Here is a 15,691-nt window from a genome sequence, read left to right as displayed (position 1 = left end):
AGTTAATAGTTTCACAGTTTACACCTAGGCTGTGTCTAGACTGCATCCCTTTTTTATAAAAGGGATGCAAATTAGACATATCGCAATTGCATATGAAGTCGGGATTTAAATCTCCCCCGCTTCATTAGCATAAAAATGGCTGCCACTTTTTTCCGGCTCGGAGCCTTGCCGGAAAAAAGCGCCAGTCTAGATGCAGATCTTTCGGAAAATAAAGCCTTTTCCGAAAGATCCCTTATCCCTCTTAAAATGAGGGATAAGGGATCTTTCAGAAAAGGCTTTATTTTCCGAAAGATCCGCGTCTAGACTGGCGCTTTTTTCCGTCAAAGCTCCGAGCCGGAAAAAAGCAGCAGCCATTTTTATGCTAATGAAGCGGGGGAGATTTAAATCCCCGCTTTATTTGCAATTGCAATATGTCTAATTTGCATCCCTTTTACGAAAAAGGGATGCAGTCTAGAAACAGCCCTACAGATGCGATGGCTCTGCATACATCTCTCCTGAGCCACAGGGACATGCCAGCAGTTGCATGGACATGCCAGCAGTTTCAAGAAGCCATTGAAGCGCTGCTGCACTGCAAGTAGAGGTGCTGGGGGCCCTGGAAGGTTTTAAATCAACTGGGAGTGGCAGGCAGGGCTGGTGGACATGGGGGGAGGAGGGGATGCACAAGCCAGCAAGAGGGGCTGGGAGATGTGTGGGTGGGAATGTGAAGAGACCCTCTGCCCCCCTGAGTACCTGCTGCTTTGCTAGGAGAATTCGAGGACTGGCACTCGCCTTAAAGTAAATTGAGTTTGAGACCCCTAATGTAAACAAAACCAAAGAGGACATGGCTCTGCTTTTTTGCAGACGGTTAGTGACAATGATCATGCACTGACAAAAACATAACTCAAGCCCATGCAGTCACTGAAAATGAAAAACAACAGGTGCAACAAACACCTCAGATTTCAGTGGCGAATAGAGCAATGAAAAAAGGAAATGCTCTGAGAACACAAGATGATAGGATCAGGTATCCACTGAAGTTCAGAGGCAACAGTTACTGATAGACAATCAATGAAAGGTAGAATATTCATGTATGGCTACACTGTCTTTTTTTTCGGAAAAGGTATGCAAATAGTGCTCACATTTGCATACCTTCTTCCGTTTTTTTCCTGGAAGAAGTTTTCCGCCATTTGGCCAAATGTTGAAAAAACCTCTCTTTCGAAAGCCCCCTTCTTCCTTGTAAAACAGGTTCCAAATGGTGGAAAAGCCTCTCCCAGGGAAAAAAAATGGAAGAAGGTATGCAAAAGCGAACACTATTTGCATACCTCTTCTGAAAAAAAAAAAAAGGACAGTGTAGCCATACCCTTCTTCTTGCCTTGTAAACGGAGCAGGTTTTCTACCCTGATCTCCTCACACACAGTTTTATATTTGCAATTTGGGTTATGTTTGTTTTTTCCCACCTTAAATGGCAAGATATATAAGTCCAACTGGAGACAATGGATACTGTCCCCTGCTTTTGACAGAGATAAATAAAAGCTTTTGTGTCCATGACCCAAGTCATGTCAGGACCAGAAAATAAAGATCAGATGCTTGTCAGCAATCTTGTGTGTCATATTCTTGTCATGCAGGGAGAGTATGTTACATGCCATGAAAAAGTAAACCAACACACTAACCCTAATTTTGTGAAAATTGGACATAGACAAATTGAGCCTTCTGAATTTATATCAGCATTACTGAGTGCACAAATAGGTTCCAGGATTTAGCTTATAAAAAGCCTCTCAGTACAGTCACCTTTAATATAAAAATTTTAAAAAATAAACTACATAGCGTGTACAAAATTAGGGAACTAATAACTTCTGTTAGTAGTTAGAAATGGTCAGAAAGGAACTATTTGCTCTAATGGAGTTTCATCCATTGTTCAACTATGGAAAGGATCCTTTATGTGTTAGATTCATTTTCTTGACTCTTTTAAAAAAGAAAAACTGTAACATACATCTGTGACCTAGCAACTATATGGTTTGAAATAATTTCCAGATCAATGAACTGTGCAATACCTTCAAAAATGGGATGACAAAAGGTCGCAATGGGAAGTTAGTAGCTTCTTGCAGTTTGGAATGAAATTCTTCAATTGTCAAAGTAGAATTCTGTAGAAAGAAAAAAAATTCTGTCTTGGTGACATAAACAAAAATATTAGCTAAAACATTCTGTATAAAAATCTTGCTTAGTACCCTGTTCCTGTTATGCGTGTTACAGAGAAAGTAAATTTACTCATCAAATAATATTAGATGTAACTACATTTGAACGTAGTTTCACTGGAGAGGGGTGAATCATTTTGCAAACCATCTATAAAGAGCAGCACTGAATTCTCAGACATTAGTTGTTCATGACTTGATGCAAAGGCTTGAGCATTCAGAGTGCCAACCATTTCTTATATGGTGATAAACAACCTAATCCACATAGAATAGGAGGTACCATAAGAGCACAAATACAACTGTTAAATTTATAATGGTGCCCACTGTATTAATTCTTGATAGAGGATTGGGAAGTAACACAACCATACTAACACTTTCTAAAGAAACTTATTCTTCACCCGTTCACAAATATATCTGAAAATTACTAAATCACATCCAAGATTATATAGTATACTAGACAACCTGTGGAAAGCCATGGTAAGGTATTTGGAAGTGGAGAGAAATCACAAAGTTGTCATGGAGGACGTAATTTGAGGACAATGGGCAGGACAGGTCTAAATGAATAAGTAGTACCTCACTTATTGCTAGTGAGGTTTAAGAAAGAAATGTCCCTGCTAGATTCCCGAGGCCCAGGTGGAGTTTAGCAAGTTAGAAAGCAGTCCTACTTATCCATCTGATAAGGATATTATTGAGAAACAGTAACATGGAACCTCACAAAACCAGCCATTTTTCAAAGCAGAACTACATGAGTAAGCCTAAAACTGAAGGTGTAGTTACTAAGGATGGAGAAGTGGAACCTTCATGCACAAATTCACTAGAAGTTCATTACATTTTAATGACTTTGACTGCACTATTGTTGCCAACTACCTTGGCCCATGAAAGATAGTTTCCCTGGCTCACAGCAAATGTCCAATTCTACATTTCCACTGAAGTCAAAGGAAGTTTTGCATGTTATGCAACCAGATGTACAGTAGGGCTCCTTGCAAATCATGGGAACATAACAACATATAAATTACACTGTCTAAAGTGTATTTTTTCATAGTTGTTGGTTCGTTGTCATAGTACTGACAGATTTAATTAGTATTGTATAAGTATTGGTATTATATAAAACATTCAGCAATTGTAGCACTCCCAGCTCCAAATGAAGTCAGTAGCAACTCAAGCGGCAACACTTGGAAATCAGGCCACAAATTTTATTTTCTAATATATCCAATCACTTGCTGAATGAGATTCATAGATGTACATAGGAGACAACATTATCCAGAGGCAATAAGAAGAAACCTGGGATCAATTTTTAGTACTGTCGCTCAATGGCAAGTGATTATAGGCAAGTCATTTAATGTCTCTACATTTTAGCTTCTCTGTCTGTAAATTGGGGAAGTTATTTGAGATTTACAGATAAACAGCATTGTACAGAGGTATTATTTCTATATATGAGGAATTCCATGCAAATAGCATTATAAGTAATGTGATATACAACTGCAATATACTGGCTTAGCATGTTAAATCTCTCTGCAGCTGGTCTCAGTGACTATTGCTGGGTCTACACTAGAAAAGCTTTGTTGATATAACAATCCCAACAAATCCTCCTAATGTATATTCAGCTTATTTTTGTTTCTGCTAGCATGATAGAATCCCTATTTTATAATCTAATTGGGTATTGAGGAGTTCATAAAAATCAAAATAAAATAAACCATCTCAAAATTACTGTAGATATGGTACATAAATGACACTATGGTAAAATATATTGCCTTCTTCTCCTCTTCGTTTCTTTCAGATAACAAAGCCATTTCAAATGCACTGAGTACATGCTTGACTTTTTTCTTCATCAGCATCACTTTTGTTATGCAATTTTTTTCATAATTGGAAAGAATGGTTTGCATAACTGGCTATTTATATGATTGGGGTTCATAAAATCAAGGTTTTATTATATAGCTTATACAGATTCCCATGTAAAATATGCTATACTGTCAAAAGTACTTCTATGCAGATACAATCACTCTACACAAGGTTTGGGGGTTTTTTTTGCCAATAGAGACAAGTTTTTATTTATTGATTTATTTAACTTCCATTACTATTCTGGCAAGTTTCTAATGAAGACCTGAGCTGAAACAACCTACTACTGTACTTAATGGCAGCTAGTGGAATTACTTCTATTAGCTTTAAAGACAGAAAGCAGGGTCTCACTGTTCCAAGCTCTGTACTCCCGGAATAACCACGGCCCAGGAATGCATCAACTGTTTATTAGACAATTAATAAATCTTCTGAATAAATGTTAACACCTGCTATGAACTTTTTTTAAAAAAGGTAATAGACAATCACGGTTATTTGCTTACCACAAGTCCCAGCACAAGGGTACGTACTCTCTCCCCAATCTCTGGTGAAATGTCATTGCCAAACTGCTGTAAGGTTGTAAGAAATCTCTTCAGTTTGCTGAGCTGCCTTGCTCCACAAGCTGGTGGTAACTGCTGATTAGCCAGAGAGGATGAAGAAGAAGATGACGGCCCATTGCTAAAGCCATTGGGAGGAGATGGAGCTCCATTTAATGCTGTTGGTGAATGGCTAGTACCATTGGTTACTGGTTAGAAAAAAGTTGAAAGAAAAAAATATAAGCTTAGAGTTTTCAGTGCTTCACTTCAAAATTGATTGTTTAAATGAAAAAATGAAGTATGTGATATTTGACTTCATTTATATAATTAAAAATAATTAGCTCTTCGACCTGCAGTTCATGTATCTTGCACAGAGGCTGGTAATAAATGATGTATAAAACTGAGACAGCACTAACTTCTACATGCACAAATGCCAGACACCTATAATGTTTTCATCCAGAAAAAGCATTATTTGGAGGTTAGGCTTTTATCATAGGCTTATATGAGTGTAGCATTTTTTTTTTTAAATGAACTGCTTTGGAAAGAGAGCACACATTTTAGCAGAAGCTAAATTTACCTCTGAATATTTTTAATCATGTTTTGTGCACACAACCAACAGCTGTGTTTATAAAAACAGACTTTCAAGTTTTAACCTTATGCCACCCAATTAGAAGGCTATTTTCTTTCATACATATTTTATAGCCACTAACTTATAGGAAGATAGATTTGTGTAAAAAGGTGCAATGGGTACAACATGTGATTTTATCAGTAAGATTGAAAACTTGTAGCTAAATCTCTGGACTGGGCCCTGGGAATACAGGCAGTCCCCGAGTTACTTGGATCCGACTAATGTCGGATCCGCAGTTACGAACGGGGCTTTTCTCGCCCCGGAGGACGGGAGCGGCGGGACGCCCAGATGCGCCGCGGTCCGCCGCCCCCATCCTCCGGGGCGAGAAAAGCTGCTCCCCGTCTCCCTGGTCTGCAGGGAGACGGGGAGCAAAGCCTTGGAGCACGCCCGCAGAGGGACAGCCCAGGCGCGCTTGAGCTGTCCCCCTGCGGGCGTGCTCCGCGGCTTTGTTCCCCGTCTCCCGACCAGCAGACCACGGAGATGGGGAGCAAAGCCTCGGAGCATGCCCGCAGTGGGACAGCCGCGGCGCGCCTGGGCTGTCCCGCTGCGGGCGTTCTCCAAGGTTTTGCTCCCCGTCTCCCTGCAGACCAGGGAGATGGGGAGCAAAGCCGCGGAGGACTTGGGCGGTCCCCCCACCCCCGTCTCCCTGGTCTGCTGGGGGGGGTGCAGCTAGTGCCCCCCCCCCCCAGCAGACCAGGCTTTTCTTGCCTACCCCTGGGGTAGAGCAGCTGGGGGCTGCTGGGTTGGTCCCGCAGCGCCGCTCCGGACCAACCCAGCAGCACCCCAGCTGCTCTGCCCCAGGCGTCCTGATTCAGCTGCTGCTGGTCAGTTTCAGCGGCGGCTGAATCAGGATGCCTGGGGCCTGCTGGGTTGCTCCAGTAGCGCCGAGGAGCCACGCTACTGGAGCAACCCAGCAGCACTCCAGCTGCTCTGCCCCAGGCGTCCCCAAGTCAGCCGCTGCTGAAACTGACCAGCGGCTGACTACAGGAAGCCTGAGGCAGAGTTTCTCTGCCCCAGGCTTCCTGGAATCAGCTGCTGATCAGTTTCAGCAGCAGCTGACTTGGGGACGCCTGGGTTTCTTAAGTTGAATCTGTATGTAAATCAGAACTGGCTCCAGATTCAGCCGCGGTTGAAACTGATCAGTTTCAGCAGCGGCTGACGCCAGTTCTGACTTACATACAGATTCAACTTAAGAACAAACCTACAGTCCCTATCTTGTACGTAACCCGGGGACTGCCTGTAGATATGAATTTTCTTTCCTGGCTCTACGTCAGACTTACCATGTGGTCTTAGACTTAGCCTCTTCATGTCTCAATTCCCCTTCTATAAAAACAGGTATGGTAGCACTTCCTATTCCACAATGCTGTGGAGACTATATTAAATGATTTTGAAAATGTTCCGATTCTTTGGCAATGGGTACCTTAGATATATTATCACATTGTTATTAGTAATAAAGTAAGAGGTTATAACTCACACATATTTATGAGAGAAGGGGCACCTGCTTTAGTGTTACTAGCTAGCCTGTATAGGTTTGAAATTTTTATTCTCCAGAAATGTACCAAATTAAGGACATCATTTTCCCCATAAAGCCCTACTTATAGTAATCCATGCAGAGTGGGTTTCCGCATTACAGGGCTACAGAGGATGAGTTTTGGGATAAGGGATGGTCCATATATTTTAGGGCAGATGGATCCCAACTGGGATACCTCACTTTTTGTGCATATTACATTAGCATTTAAGCAACAGTCCTAAACAAATGCTAGAACAGAACAGCTATGCCCCAGAGCACAGTCACTGGTGAGTTTGTTTCTCAAACATAAGAGTGAACCATATATTCTACCTACTCTGTAAAACAGACAGTGTTCCAGACATGCTGTAGGAACCAGTGTAATGGTAGAATTGGGTCATTTGTTGGGTCTTCTGCTGGGCAGGAACCACTCATATTCTAGCCCTTAACAATGACATGGCTTTTGCAGAATCAATTCATCCTCATAGCCACCCAAAAATTGAAACAGTCCCAAGCTTGGCCCATGACGGACCATAAAACATTCTTCCAAAAATTTTAAAAAAAGGGGAGAATCAGCTATTCAATAAATTGCCTTCAATAAATCACCTTCAATAAATTGCCCAGGAAGGTTGTGGAATCTCCATCTCCGGAGATATTTAAGAATAGGTTAGATAAATGTCTATCAGGGATGGTCTAGACAGTATTTGGTCCTGCCATGAGGGCAGGGGACTGACTCGATAACCTCTCAAGGTCCCTTCCAGTCCTAGTATTCTATGATTCTATTTGGAAGGTATCCGATAACAAAATGACAGGTGGCTGCTCAATGAAAACACTCAACAAATTGGTGAAATACTGTACTCACTACAGGTTGTACCTCCCTTAACTGGCACTCTGTGGTCTGAAAACATGTATGATCTGGCAGAATCACAGAGTCCAGGTATAAAGAGGTCGGACCACAGGGCAGCAGAGGGGGTGTGACTTAGCCAAGAGACTCGTGTTGGGGGGGGGGGGGGGAAGGAGAGAAAGCAGGGAGTTCTGCCCCTGTTGCCAGTTGGTAATGGGGGGCCGGTATCAGCCGCACGGTCCCACCAGCTATGGATCCTCAGTCCCAGTAACCATGGAGCCCCAGCAGCCCCAGAAGCTGCAGAGCCCCAGCAGCCATGGGGCTATAGCCTGGGAAGCTATGGCTGGGCTGGCAGCAGTGGGGCTCAGATGGAGTCCTAGCCAGGGGCAGTACAGACCCTGCTGGGATGGACCTCCCCTCGATCTGCAAATTCCCTTGTTCAGGACCAGTCATGTGCTGGACGAGGGAGGCCCAACCTGTACTAATATCACTAATATTATTACATTTTCTTATCCACTGCCCCCCTTACACGCAATGTCCTATAAAAATGTGCCAGACCCTCTGTTACTTAGGTCATGTTTACATCTATACATAGATTAGCACTGCTGCAACTGAGGCAGTTGTGTTGATTTAGCAGGTCTGCTAAAGTTATCCAACGCATAGCCCTCCCTATTTCTTGATCACAACTCCTCTTTCATCTACTTTGAGTGCTGCCAACTCTAATTAAATTTCAGCAAACACCATAATTCTGTGGCACCTTCAGTCTGATTGTTGCCCAATTATTAGTTATGACAGCAGTTCCATTTTGAGACCACTAAATTCATAGATTCCAAGGTCATTGTTATCACCGATTGACCTGGATAACACAGGCCATAGAATTTTTCCCAAATAATTCCTAGTATTTAGAAAAACATCAAATCTTGATTTAAAAATGGTCAGAGACAGAGAATCCATCACAACCCATGATATGTTGTTCCAAAGGTTAATTACTCTTCCCGTTAAAAATGTATGCTTCATTTCCATTCTAAATTTGTCTGGCTCTAACTTCCATCCATTGTACTGTGTTATACCTTTCTCTGCTAAACTGAAAAGCTCTTTATTAAATAATTGTTCCCTAAGTAGGTATTTGTAGATGGTAATCAAGTCACCCCTTAATCTTCCTTCCGAAAAGCTAAATAGATCAAGTTCTTAGTGTTTACTAATCCCTGAATCATTCTTGTGGCTCTTCTCTGAGGCCCCTCCAATTTATCAACATCCTTCTTGACCCGCGGGCACCAGAACTGGACACAATATTCCTGCAGCAGTCACACAAGTGTCAAATATATATGTAAGATAACCTTTCTAATTCCTACTCGAAATTGCTCTGCTTATGCATCCCAAGATCACATTAGCTCCTTTGCCCACAGTATCACACTGGGAAGTCTCATTTAGCTGATTATCCACTGCAACACCCAAATGTTTTTTGTGTGTGCTTCTCAGGATACAGTTCTCCATCCTGCAAGTATGGCATATATTCTTTATTCCTAAATGTATGCATTTACATTTAGTCATATTAAAATGCATGGCTTGCTTGTGCCCGCTTTATCAACTGATCTGTTCACTTCATTTTTTACCACTCCCCCAATTTTTGTGTCATCTGGAAACTTTATTAGTGATTATTTTATTAATTCTTCCAGTCATTGATAAAAATGTTAAATAGTGTAGGACTGATTCCAGTGGGACTTCATTGGAAACACATTAACTCAATGACAATGCCCTGTTTACAACTATTTTTGAGACTTATCAGTTAGTCAGTTCTTAATCTGCATAATGTATGCCATGTTCACTTTATGTAGTTCTAGTTTTTTAATCAAAACGTAATGGGACATCAAGTCAGTACAGAACACAGCTCCTAGAGTGGGTGGCTCCTGCAGAGCTTTGGCATAAGAACAATCATACTGGATCAGACCAAGGGTCCATCTAGCCCAGTATCCTGTCTCCTGACAGTGGTCAATGGCAGGTGCTTCAGAGGAATGAATAGAACAGGTAATCATCAAGTGATCCATTTCCCTGTCACCCATTCCCAGCTTCTGACAGAGACTATGGGCATCATCCATGGTCATCCTGGCTAATAGCCATTGATCACTGTTACCCAGGATGACACAATTCTAACGTGTATGCTAAGCAGGGGAAGAAGTATCCAAGCCAGCCAAAAGCAGAAAGGAGATAGCTTAGGGAAGCCTCAGACAGCGCAGCAATGGGTTGGGTAAGAGGAACATAGTTTAGAGCTGTTGTGGCTGCTATCTGAACTAATAAAATATATAAAATACATTAAAGATTGTGAGACACTGTAGGCATGTCAAGACTACAGGGGTTTTCGAAAGGAGATATTTGATCTTCTTCCAATCACTTTTTCGAAAGCAGATCTTTCGAAAGTGAAAGTAGTCTGAACGCATTTTTTCCAGGAAAAAAATCCTTTTTTGAAAAACTGTGTAAACCTCCTTTTTTTAGGAAGAGTGGGTTTTTTGAAAAAGCAATTGGAAGAAGACATGCAAATTCCCAGGGGAAAAAAAGTAGTGTAGATGTGCCCTAATACAGGCAGTCCCCGACTTACGCGGATCCGACTTATGTCGGATCCGCACTTACGAACGGAGCTTTCTCGCCCCGGAAGTCGGGGCGAGAAAGCCCCGTTCGTAAGCTGCTCCGGTGCCCCTGGTCTGCTGGAGACCGTCTCCAGCAGACCAGGGGCACCGGGCGGGTTCCCGCACTTCTGAGGCTTTGCCAGAGCAAAGCCTCAGAAGCGCGGGAACCGCTGCTGCTGCCCCTTGAGACCCGGTGCCTGTGGTCTGCTGGGGACGGTCCCCAGCAGACCACAGGCCCCCGGACTGAAGCCGCAGCCGCGGGGGGGTCCCGCGCCTCTGAGGCTTTGCCAGAGCAAAGCCTCAGAGGCACGGGACCCCCCCGCGGCTGCGGCTTCAGTCCGGGGGTCTGTGGTCTGCTGGGGACCGTCCCCAGCAGAACACAGGCACCCAGACTGGAGCGGCAGCAGCGGCGGTTCCCCGCGCCTCTGAGGCTTTGCTCTGGCAAAGCCTCAGAGGCGCGGGACCCCCCCGCGGCTGCGGCTTCAGTCAGGGTGCCTGTGGTCTGCTGGGGACCGTCCCCAGCAGACCACAGGCACCCAGACTGAAGCCGCAGCCGTGGCGGGGTCCCTCGCCTCTGAGGCTTTGCCAGAGCAAAGCCTCAGAGGCGCGGCACCCCGCTGCCGCTGCGGCTCTGCTCCCCGTGTCCCTGGTCTGCTGGGGGGGGGGGGCGCAGCTAGTGTGCTCCCCCCCCAGCAGACCAGGCTTTTGTTTTGGACTCTGGGGCAGAGCAGCTGGGGCGCTGCCGATTGGTCCTGCAGCGCCCGTGGGCACTACTGGACCAACCCGGCAGCACCCCAGCTGCTCTGCCCCAGGTCCTGATTCAGCCGCTGCTGGTCAGTTTCAGCAGCGGCTGAATCAGGACGTCTGGGGCAGAGCAGATGGGGTGCTGCTGGGTTGGTCCAGTAGCACCCCAGCTGCTCTGCCCCGGGCGTCCCCAAGTCAGCTTCTGCTGAAACTGACCAGCGCTGACTACAGGAAGCCCCAGGCAGAGTTGCTCTGCCCCGGGCTTCCTGGAATCAGCTGCTGATCAGTTTCAGCAGCAGCTGACTTGGGGACGCCTGGGGTTCTTAAGTTGATTCTGTATGTAAGTCAGAACTGGCGGTCAGTTTCAGCAGTGTCTGAATCTGGACGCCAGTTCCGACTTACATACAGATTCAACTTAAGAACAAACCTACAGTCCCTATCTTGTACGTAACCCGGGGACTGCCTGTATACCATGGTGATGGGAACCATATAAGTACATACGATAAAGTAAGTAAGGATTTAGAAAGGACAGGAGTGTGTCTCACTCTCCAGCAGGACACTGGTCCAGATGTCCTCAGCCTCCTCACTCACTACTCTGGGCTCTCTGTTGAGTCCAAATAGAAGAGGACAAGGAGCAGTGGACCAAGGAGTATGACTTTGAAAGCCCAGAGGAGCAGGGAGTACAGAATCTAGAGAAAGGGCAGGAGAGGTAGGCAAATATTGTGTTCAGGGGAGGCAGTAGACCAGGACTGTCTGAAAAGTATGAGAATATGTCCACAGGGAAAAGGAAGCAGTAGACAAGGGTTTATCTTTCTGTGTAAATTTTCCATCTGCAAAACCAGGTGCGCGCACACACACACACACACACAAGATAGCAACTAAGGATGGCACTTTCAGCAAATAACTAAACAAACAACAAAAAAGAAAGAAATATGCAATAAATAAATGCATCAAATAAATGTAATTTGCAGGTTGGCAAAAGTCTGACAAAAAAGTGAAATCATAAGTGTTTCATGTTCTGAAAATATCAACCTGATATTCTTGGGTTGTGGACATTCACAGTCTCATTTGTGCTGTAACTTGGCACTGCTATGGGCACGTGTCAAATCTCTTGCAGATTAAAAAAACTTTAAAGTTAGAGGTAAGATTGATATAAACAACTTGAAGAAAACAAAGGAATCCCCTAAAACGAATGTCTGGCTGCTGCTCCCCACTGCTCCTATTGGATGGGAATGGGAAATCATGACCAATGGGAGCTGCAGGTAGTCATATTTGCAGACATAAAATAAACAATCTGTCTGGTGGCCCACCAGCAGCTTATTTGTTTATTAAGCTGTGTATGGCCCATGGGGCACAGGTTGCTCATCACTGAATTAATACCACTGTATTTATTTAAAAGGCAATGTGATCTCATTACCAGCACAACAGTAAAGCCCAGAAGAAGGTCTCCATACTCCTTTTATCAGGAATGATATCGTTAGAGCAAAAATGCAAGGGAAGTTAGCACTGGCTATTCTTTCTCTGTGCACCCAATCCACAAATGAATTAGGATGAACTGACTGATTTCACAGATTAATGTGTACTAATCTGTAGCATTCTTAGTTTTGCTTAATGACTTTATTGCAGTATAATGAATTGCTGGTCTAGTTATATCATATAGGGTTCCCTTCACATAACTTGATTTCTTACATACATGAAGAATCAAAATTTCACATGCAAAAGAATATAGAGCAAAGGTAGAAAATAAGTCTAATTACACGTTGTGGGTGTGAATGAACTGGTTCTTGGAGCTCCTTGGGTAGTGGGAGGAGGTGGCATTGTTGGAGGTGTCAGCCTGGATTGTGTCTTCACATCCACAGGTGAGTCTGGCATTGTGGAGTGCTTCTCAGTGCGATCTGTAACATACCACATGAACACATGATTTAATTTATCCAAAAACACCAATTCTGAATAAAAAGCTGAACCGTGAACTAAGCATCTTCAGCATCTTCTGTGGAAGATAAACACACTTATGTACTCCAGCTTGTTTTTTCAAGATTACATCATTGAAACAGCACTTAAGAAGGTATTACACAGATGGTAGGACCTCATTTATAAACAGGGTCATATTATCTTGTGTTTTTATTTCTAGCATATGCAGAAGCTATTCCAAAAACAGTATCAGGGCTGCAATAATTTTAACATTAGCCAAAAGGAGAAATTAGATGAAGGGACAGGAATGTGATGAATTCCCTAATGACAACTCTGGAAGAACAAAAATCTGAAGTGCTCTGGCCACAGCAAGCTCTCTTTATGACTGGTTTTCCCTCCAACACCTGCTGCCGCCTTCTTCTTTTGTCTTTGTAAGTAAAAAGGATGCTAGGGTTAATACTGCCTGTCTGTGACCCAAGTTTACCATTCCACCTCCTGGGGTTCTTTTTTAAAATCAAGAAGAAATAAATACCAGATGTCATATAAGAAAAGGTATCTTTGACTGACACGGGACTCATGTATTTATATTAGTTTATTATTAATATAAAAACACTGTCAGATGTTTCAACTTATACCTTTAACACCAAGGACAATTGCAGGCATCCTCCAATTTTGGGAAATTTAAAGAAACAAGAGGAAAAAAGATTTGACAGTTTTCCTAATTAGATACTTGCCACTAAAATGACAAGATTTAACTCTATTTTACCAGCTTTTAGACCTAAATTTAAGAAACAAATTTGAAAAAAAAAAAATCTTTAAAACTGCATATCAAGAATGGACAAAACAAAGCAATACACCTTTTATCTATTTAAGGCAACACTGTGAATGCCTTAGTTGCATCAGCAGTCCATTGACACTCCTGGAGTAAATACAATGATGACATTTGGACTCCTAATGATCATTAGCAACTAATATAATCATTTCCAAAGTTATTCCCCAAGCATTTCCCTATTCTAGTCATATTCACGTTTCTATTAGTCCTGTTCTCTCACTTGTCAGAGCAATAAACTCTCAAACACAGAGGATAAGAAGATGTAATTTTTAAAATAAATGTTTAAAATACTTTGAGGTGTTGTTTCTTATAAACTTTATAACTCAATTGCCACTCAAATTCTATTAATCAGACCAAAAGAAAAACAATGGCAAAAATAATTGTTCTTGAGAAAATGAGATAAAAACAGATACAAAATATACATAAACACATACCTAAAATTATAGACACACATTATATTGCATAACAGGCACACAAGTATATTAAAGAGAGATTCTTATCATATATTTCCAATAGAAATATTTTTAAAAGACAGTTACAAATAATACTAGTCCATACCAAAGAAATTGCATCCCAAGAAATCAGAGAAATGATAGCTACATATTCTGCAAGGTTTTGAAAATGACCAGTTTCTGTAAAGAGAGAGTTAAGTTAGTTGTGTTCAGAATTTGGAATTTAAAAAAATCCTAAGAATTAGAAGCTAGAACCATGTGAGCAGAAGGGAAAATGCTTTGTAATCACAGCAATACGGAATCTGCGGTGTTGATCTCAGGTCAATAATCTCAGTGATGTAATCCAAAAAGACTGGCTGAAATTCTAATGCAGCTACACAGCCAGGTGAAGTGTAGTAAGTCAAATAATAGTGAGCTATTATGTTTTAAATACAAATCTCTTTCTGTATTGCTATGCTAAAACATAAAAACCATCAAGTACATCAAATCATCTCTTTAAAATAAAGAAATTTGGAAGTTAACCTCAAAATGTTAATTACTTCCTTAACAGTTGAATTTATCTCACACTCACCTCAACCAACCTCAGCAATAAGAGAATACATAGCTTTCAACTCATGTTGCAGCTGAGGCACAGCAGTGAGTACAGGCCCTTCTAAATAAAGGCAAATATTTCTGCCATGCCAAGAAAGGAGAGAGAAAGGGAAGCTTGCCAGAGCTGTTTGGGAGATAACAGTGGGAACTGCTGGTCCATCTGGTTTTCATTCTGCTAACACTCACATTGAACTGTTAGAGAAGGCAGTCCAGGTACACAGATTTGAAGCATGTGGGAGTACAGACACAGCCAGGGAGAAGATGGAAGTGGGTGGAAGAAAGAGAGGAAGAAGTCAAACTCCACTACCAGACTTCTGCTTACACTGAGCAGGCACAATCGACATCCTCTTGTTCAGCTGTTGATAACTAAAAGCAATTCTGCTACCATGAACAATCACAAGTCTCCCCTCCTGCAAGTCTACGTAGCTTTTAATCTGGCTTGAATTTTGGGAAAGACCCTACTCGGGGGGGAAATGAGCACATATAAGAAGCAGAATAGAATGGTTTATATTTTGTTATTTAAATGACTAGTGTAGTTGCACTACTACAGGGTATTTTTTTAACAGAGGGTCAGGACCCCTTGGGAGATGGGTTACTACATGGGGGGGAGGGGGTCACAAGTTGTCAACCACTACCCAAAACCCCACTTTGCCTCTAGCATTTCTAATATTATAGAAAAAAGTGTTTTTAGTTTATAAGGGTGGGTCACATTCAGAGACTTGCTATGTGAAAGGGGTCACCAGCACAAAAGTTTGAGAACCACCGCACTCCTTTATTGTTTTTGTGTTCCAATTTCAGGTTTTCAATATATTATAACCTGTTCATATAATGATCTAGGATTCCTTTTTAACTGATTTTTATTCACTAATGTATTATCTCTTTAAGCACCTAGATTCATCTTTATAGTATTAAGTATAATCATTGTTACCCAGAAATGTCCTAGCACCACCTCCTGTTAGGGTGACCACCTTTTCAAAAGACAAAAAAGAGAGACAACATGCAGGAGCCCCAGCACTGATCCTCCTCC

At 42.4% G+C, this 15,691-nt stretch overlaps 1 protein-coding gene across 8 annotated transcripts in view; it reads right to left on the bottom strand.

Moving 5' to 3' along the window:
* RUNX1T1 (RUNX1 partner transcriptional co-repressor 1) overlaps positions 1 to 15,691 on the bottom strand; it is a 141,693-nt gene that overhangs the window by 52,528 nt on the left and 73,474 nt on the right. For 7 of the 8 annotated variants that reach the window (XM_075920393.2, XM_075920396.2, XM_089776207.1 and 4 more), the window contains 3 exons: positions 12,636 to 12,773; positions 4,502 to 4,743; positions 2,028 to 2,117 (listed from right to left, as the gene is read on the bottom strand). In XM_075920393.2, coding sequence (XP_075776508.1) covers positions 2,028 to 2,117; positions 4,502 to 4,743; positions 12,636 to 12,773 — 470 coding nt within the window. Of the gene's footprint in view, positions 1 to 2,027; positions 2,118 to 4,501; positions 4,744 to 12,635; positions 12,774 to 14,644; positions 15,504 to 15,691 lie in introns of those variants that run through there. The other variant, XM_075920399.2, reaches the window with a different exon arrangement.

Source organism: Pelodiscus sinensis, chromosome 2, assembly GCF_052426305.1.
Source record: "Pelodiscus sinensis isolate ZL-2025 chromosome 2, ASM5242630v1, whole genome shotgun sequence".
NCBI classification, from domain to species: Eukaryota; Metazoa; Chordata; order Testudines; family Trionychidae; genus Pelodiscus; species Pelodiscus sinensis.
The sequence above is the reverse complement of the archived record's forward strand: the minus strand, read 5'-3'. Positions and strand labels throughout refer to the sequence as shown.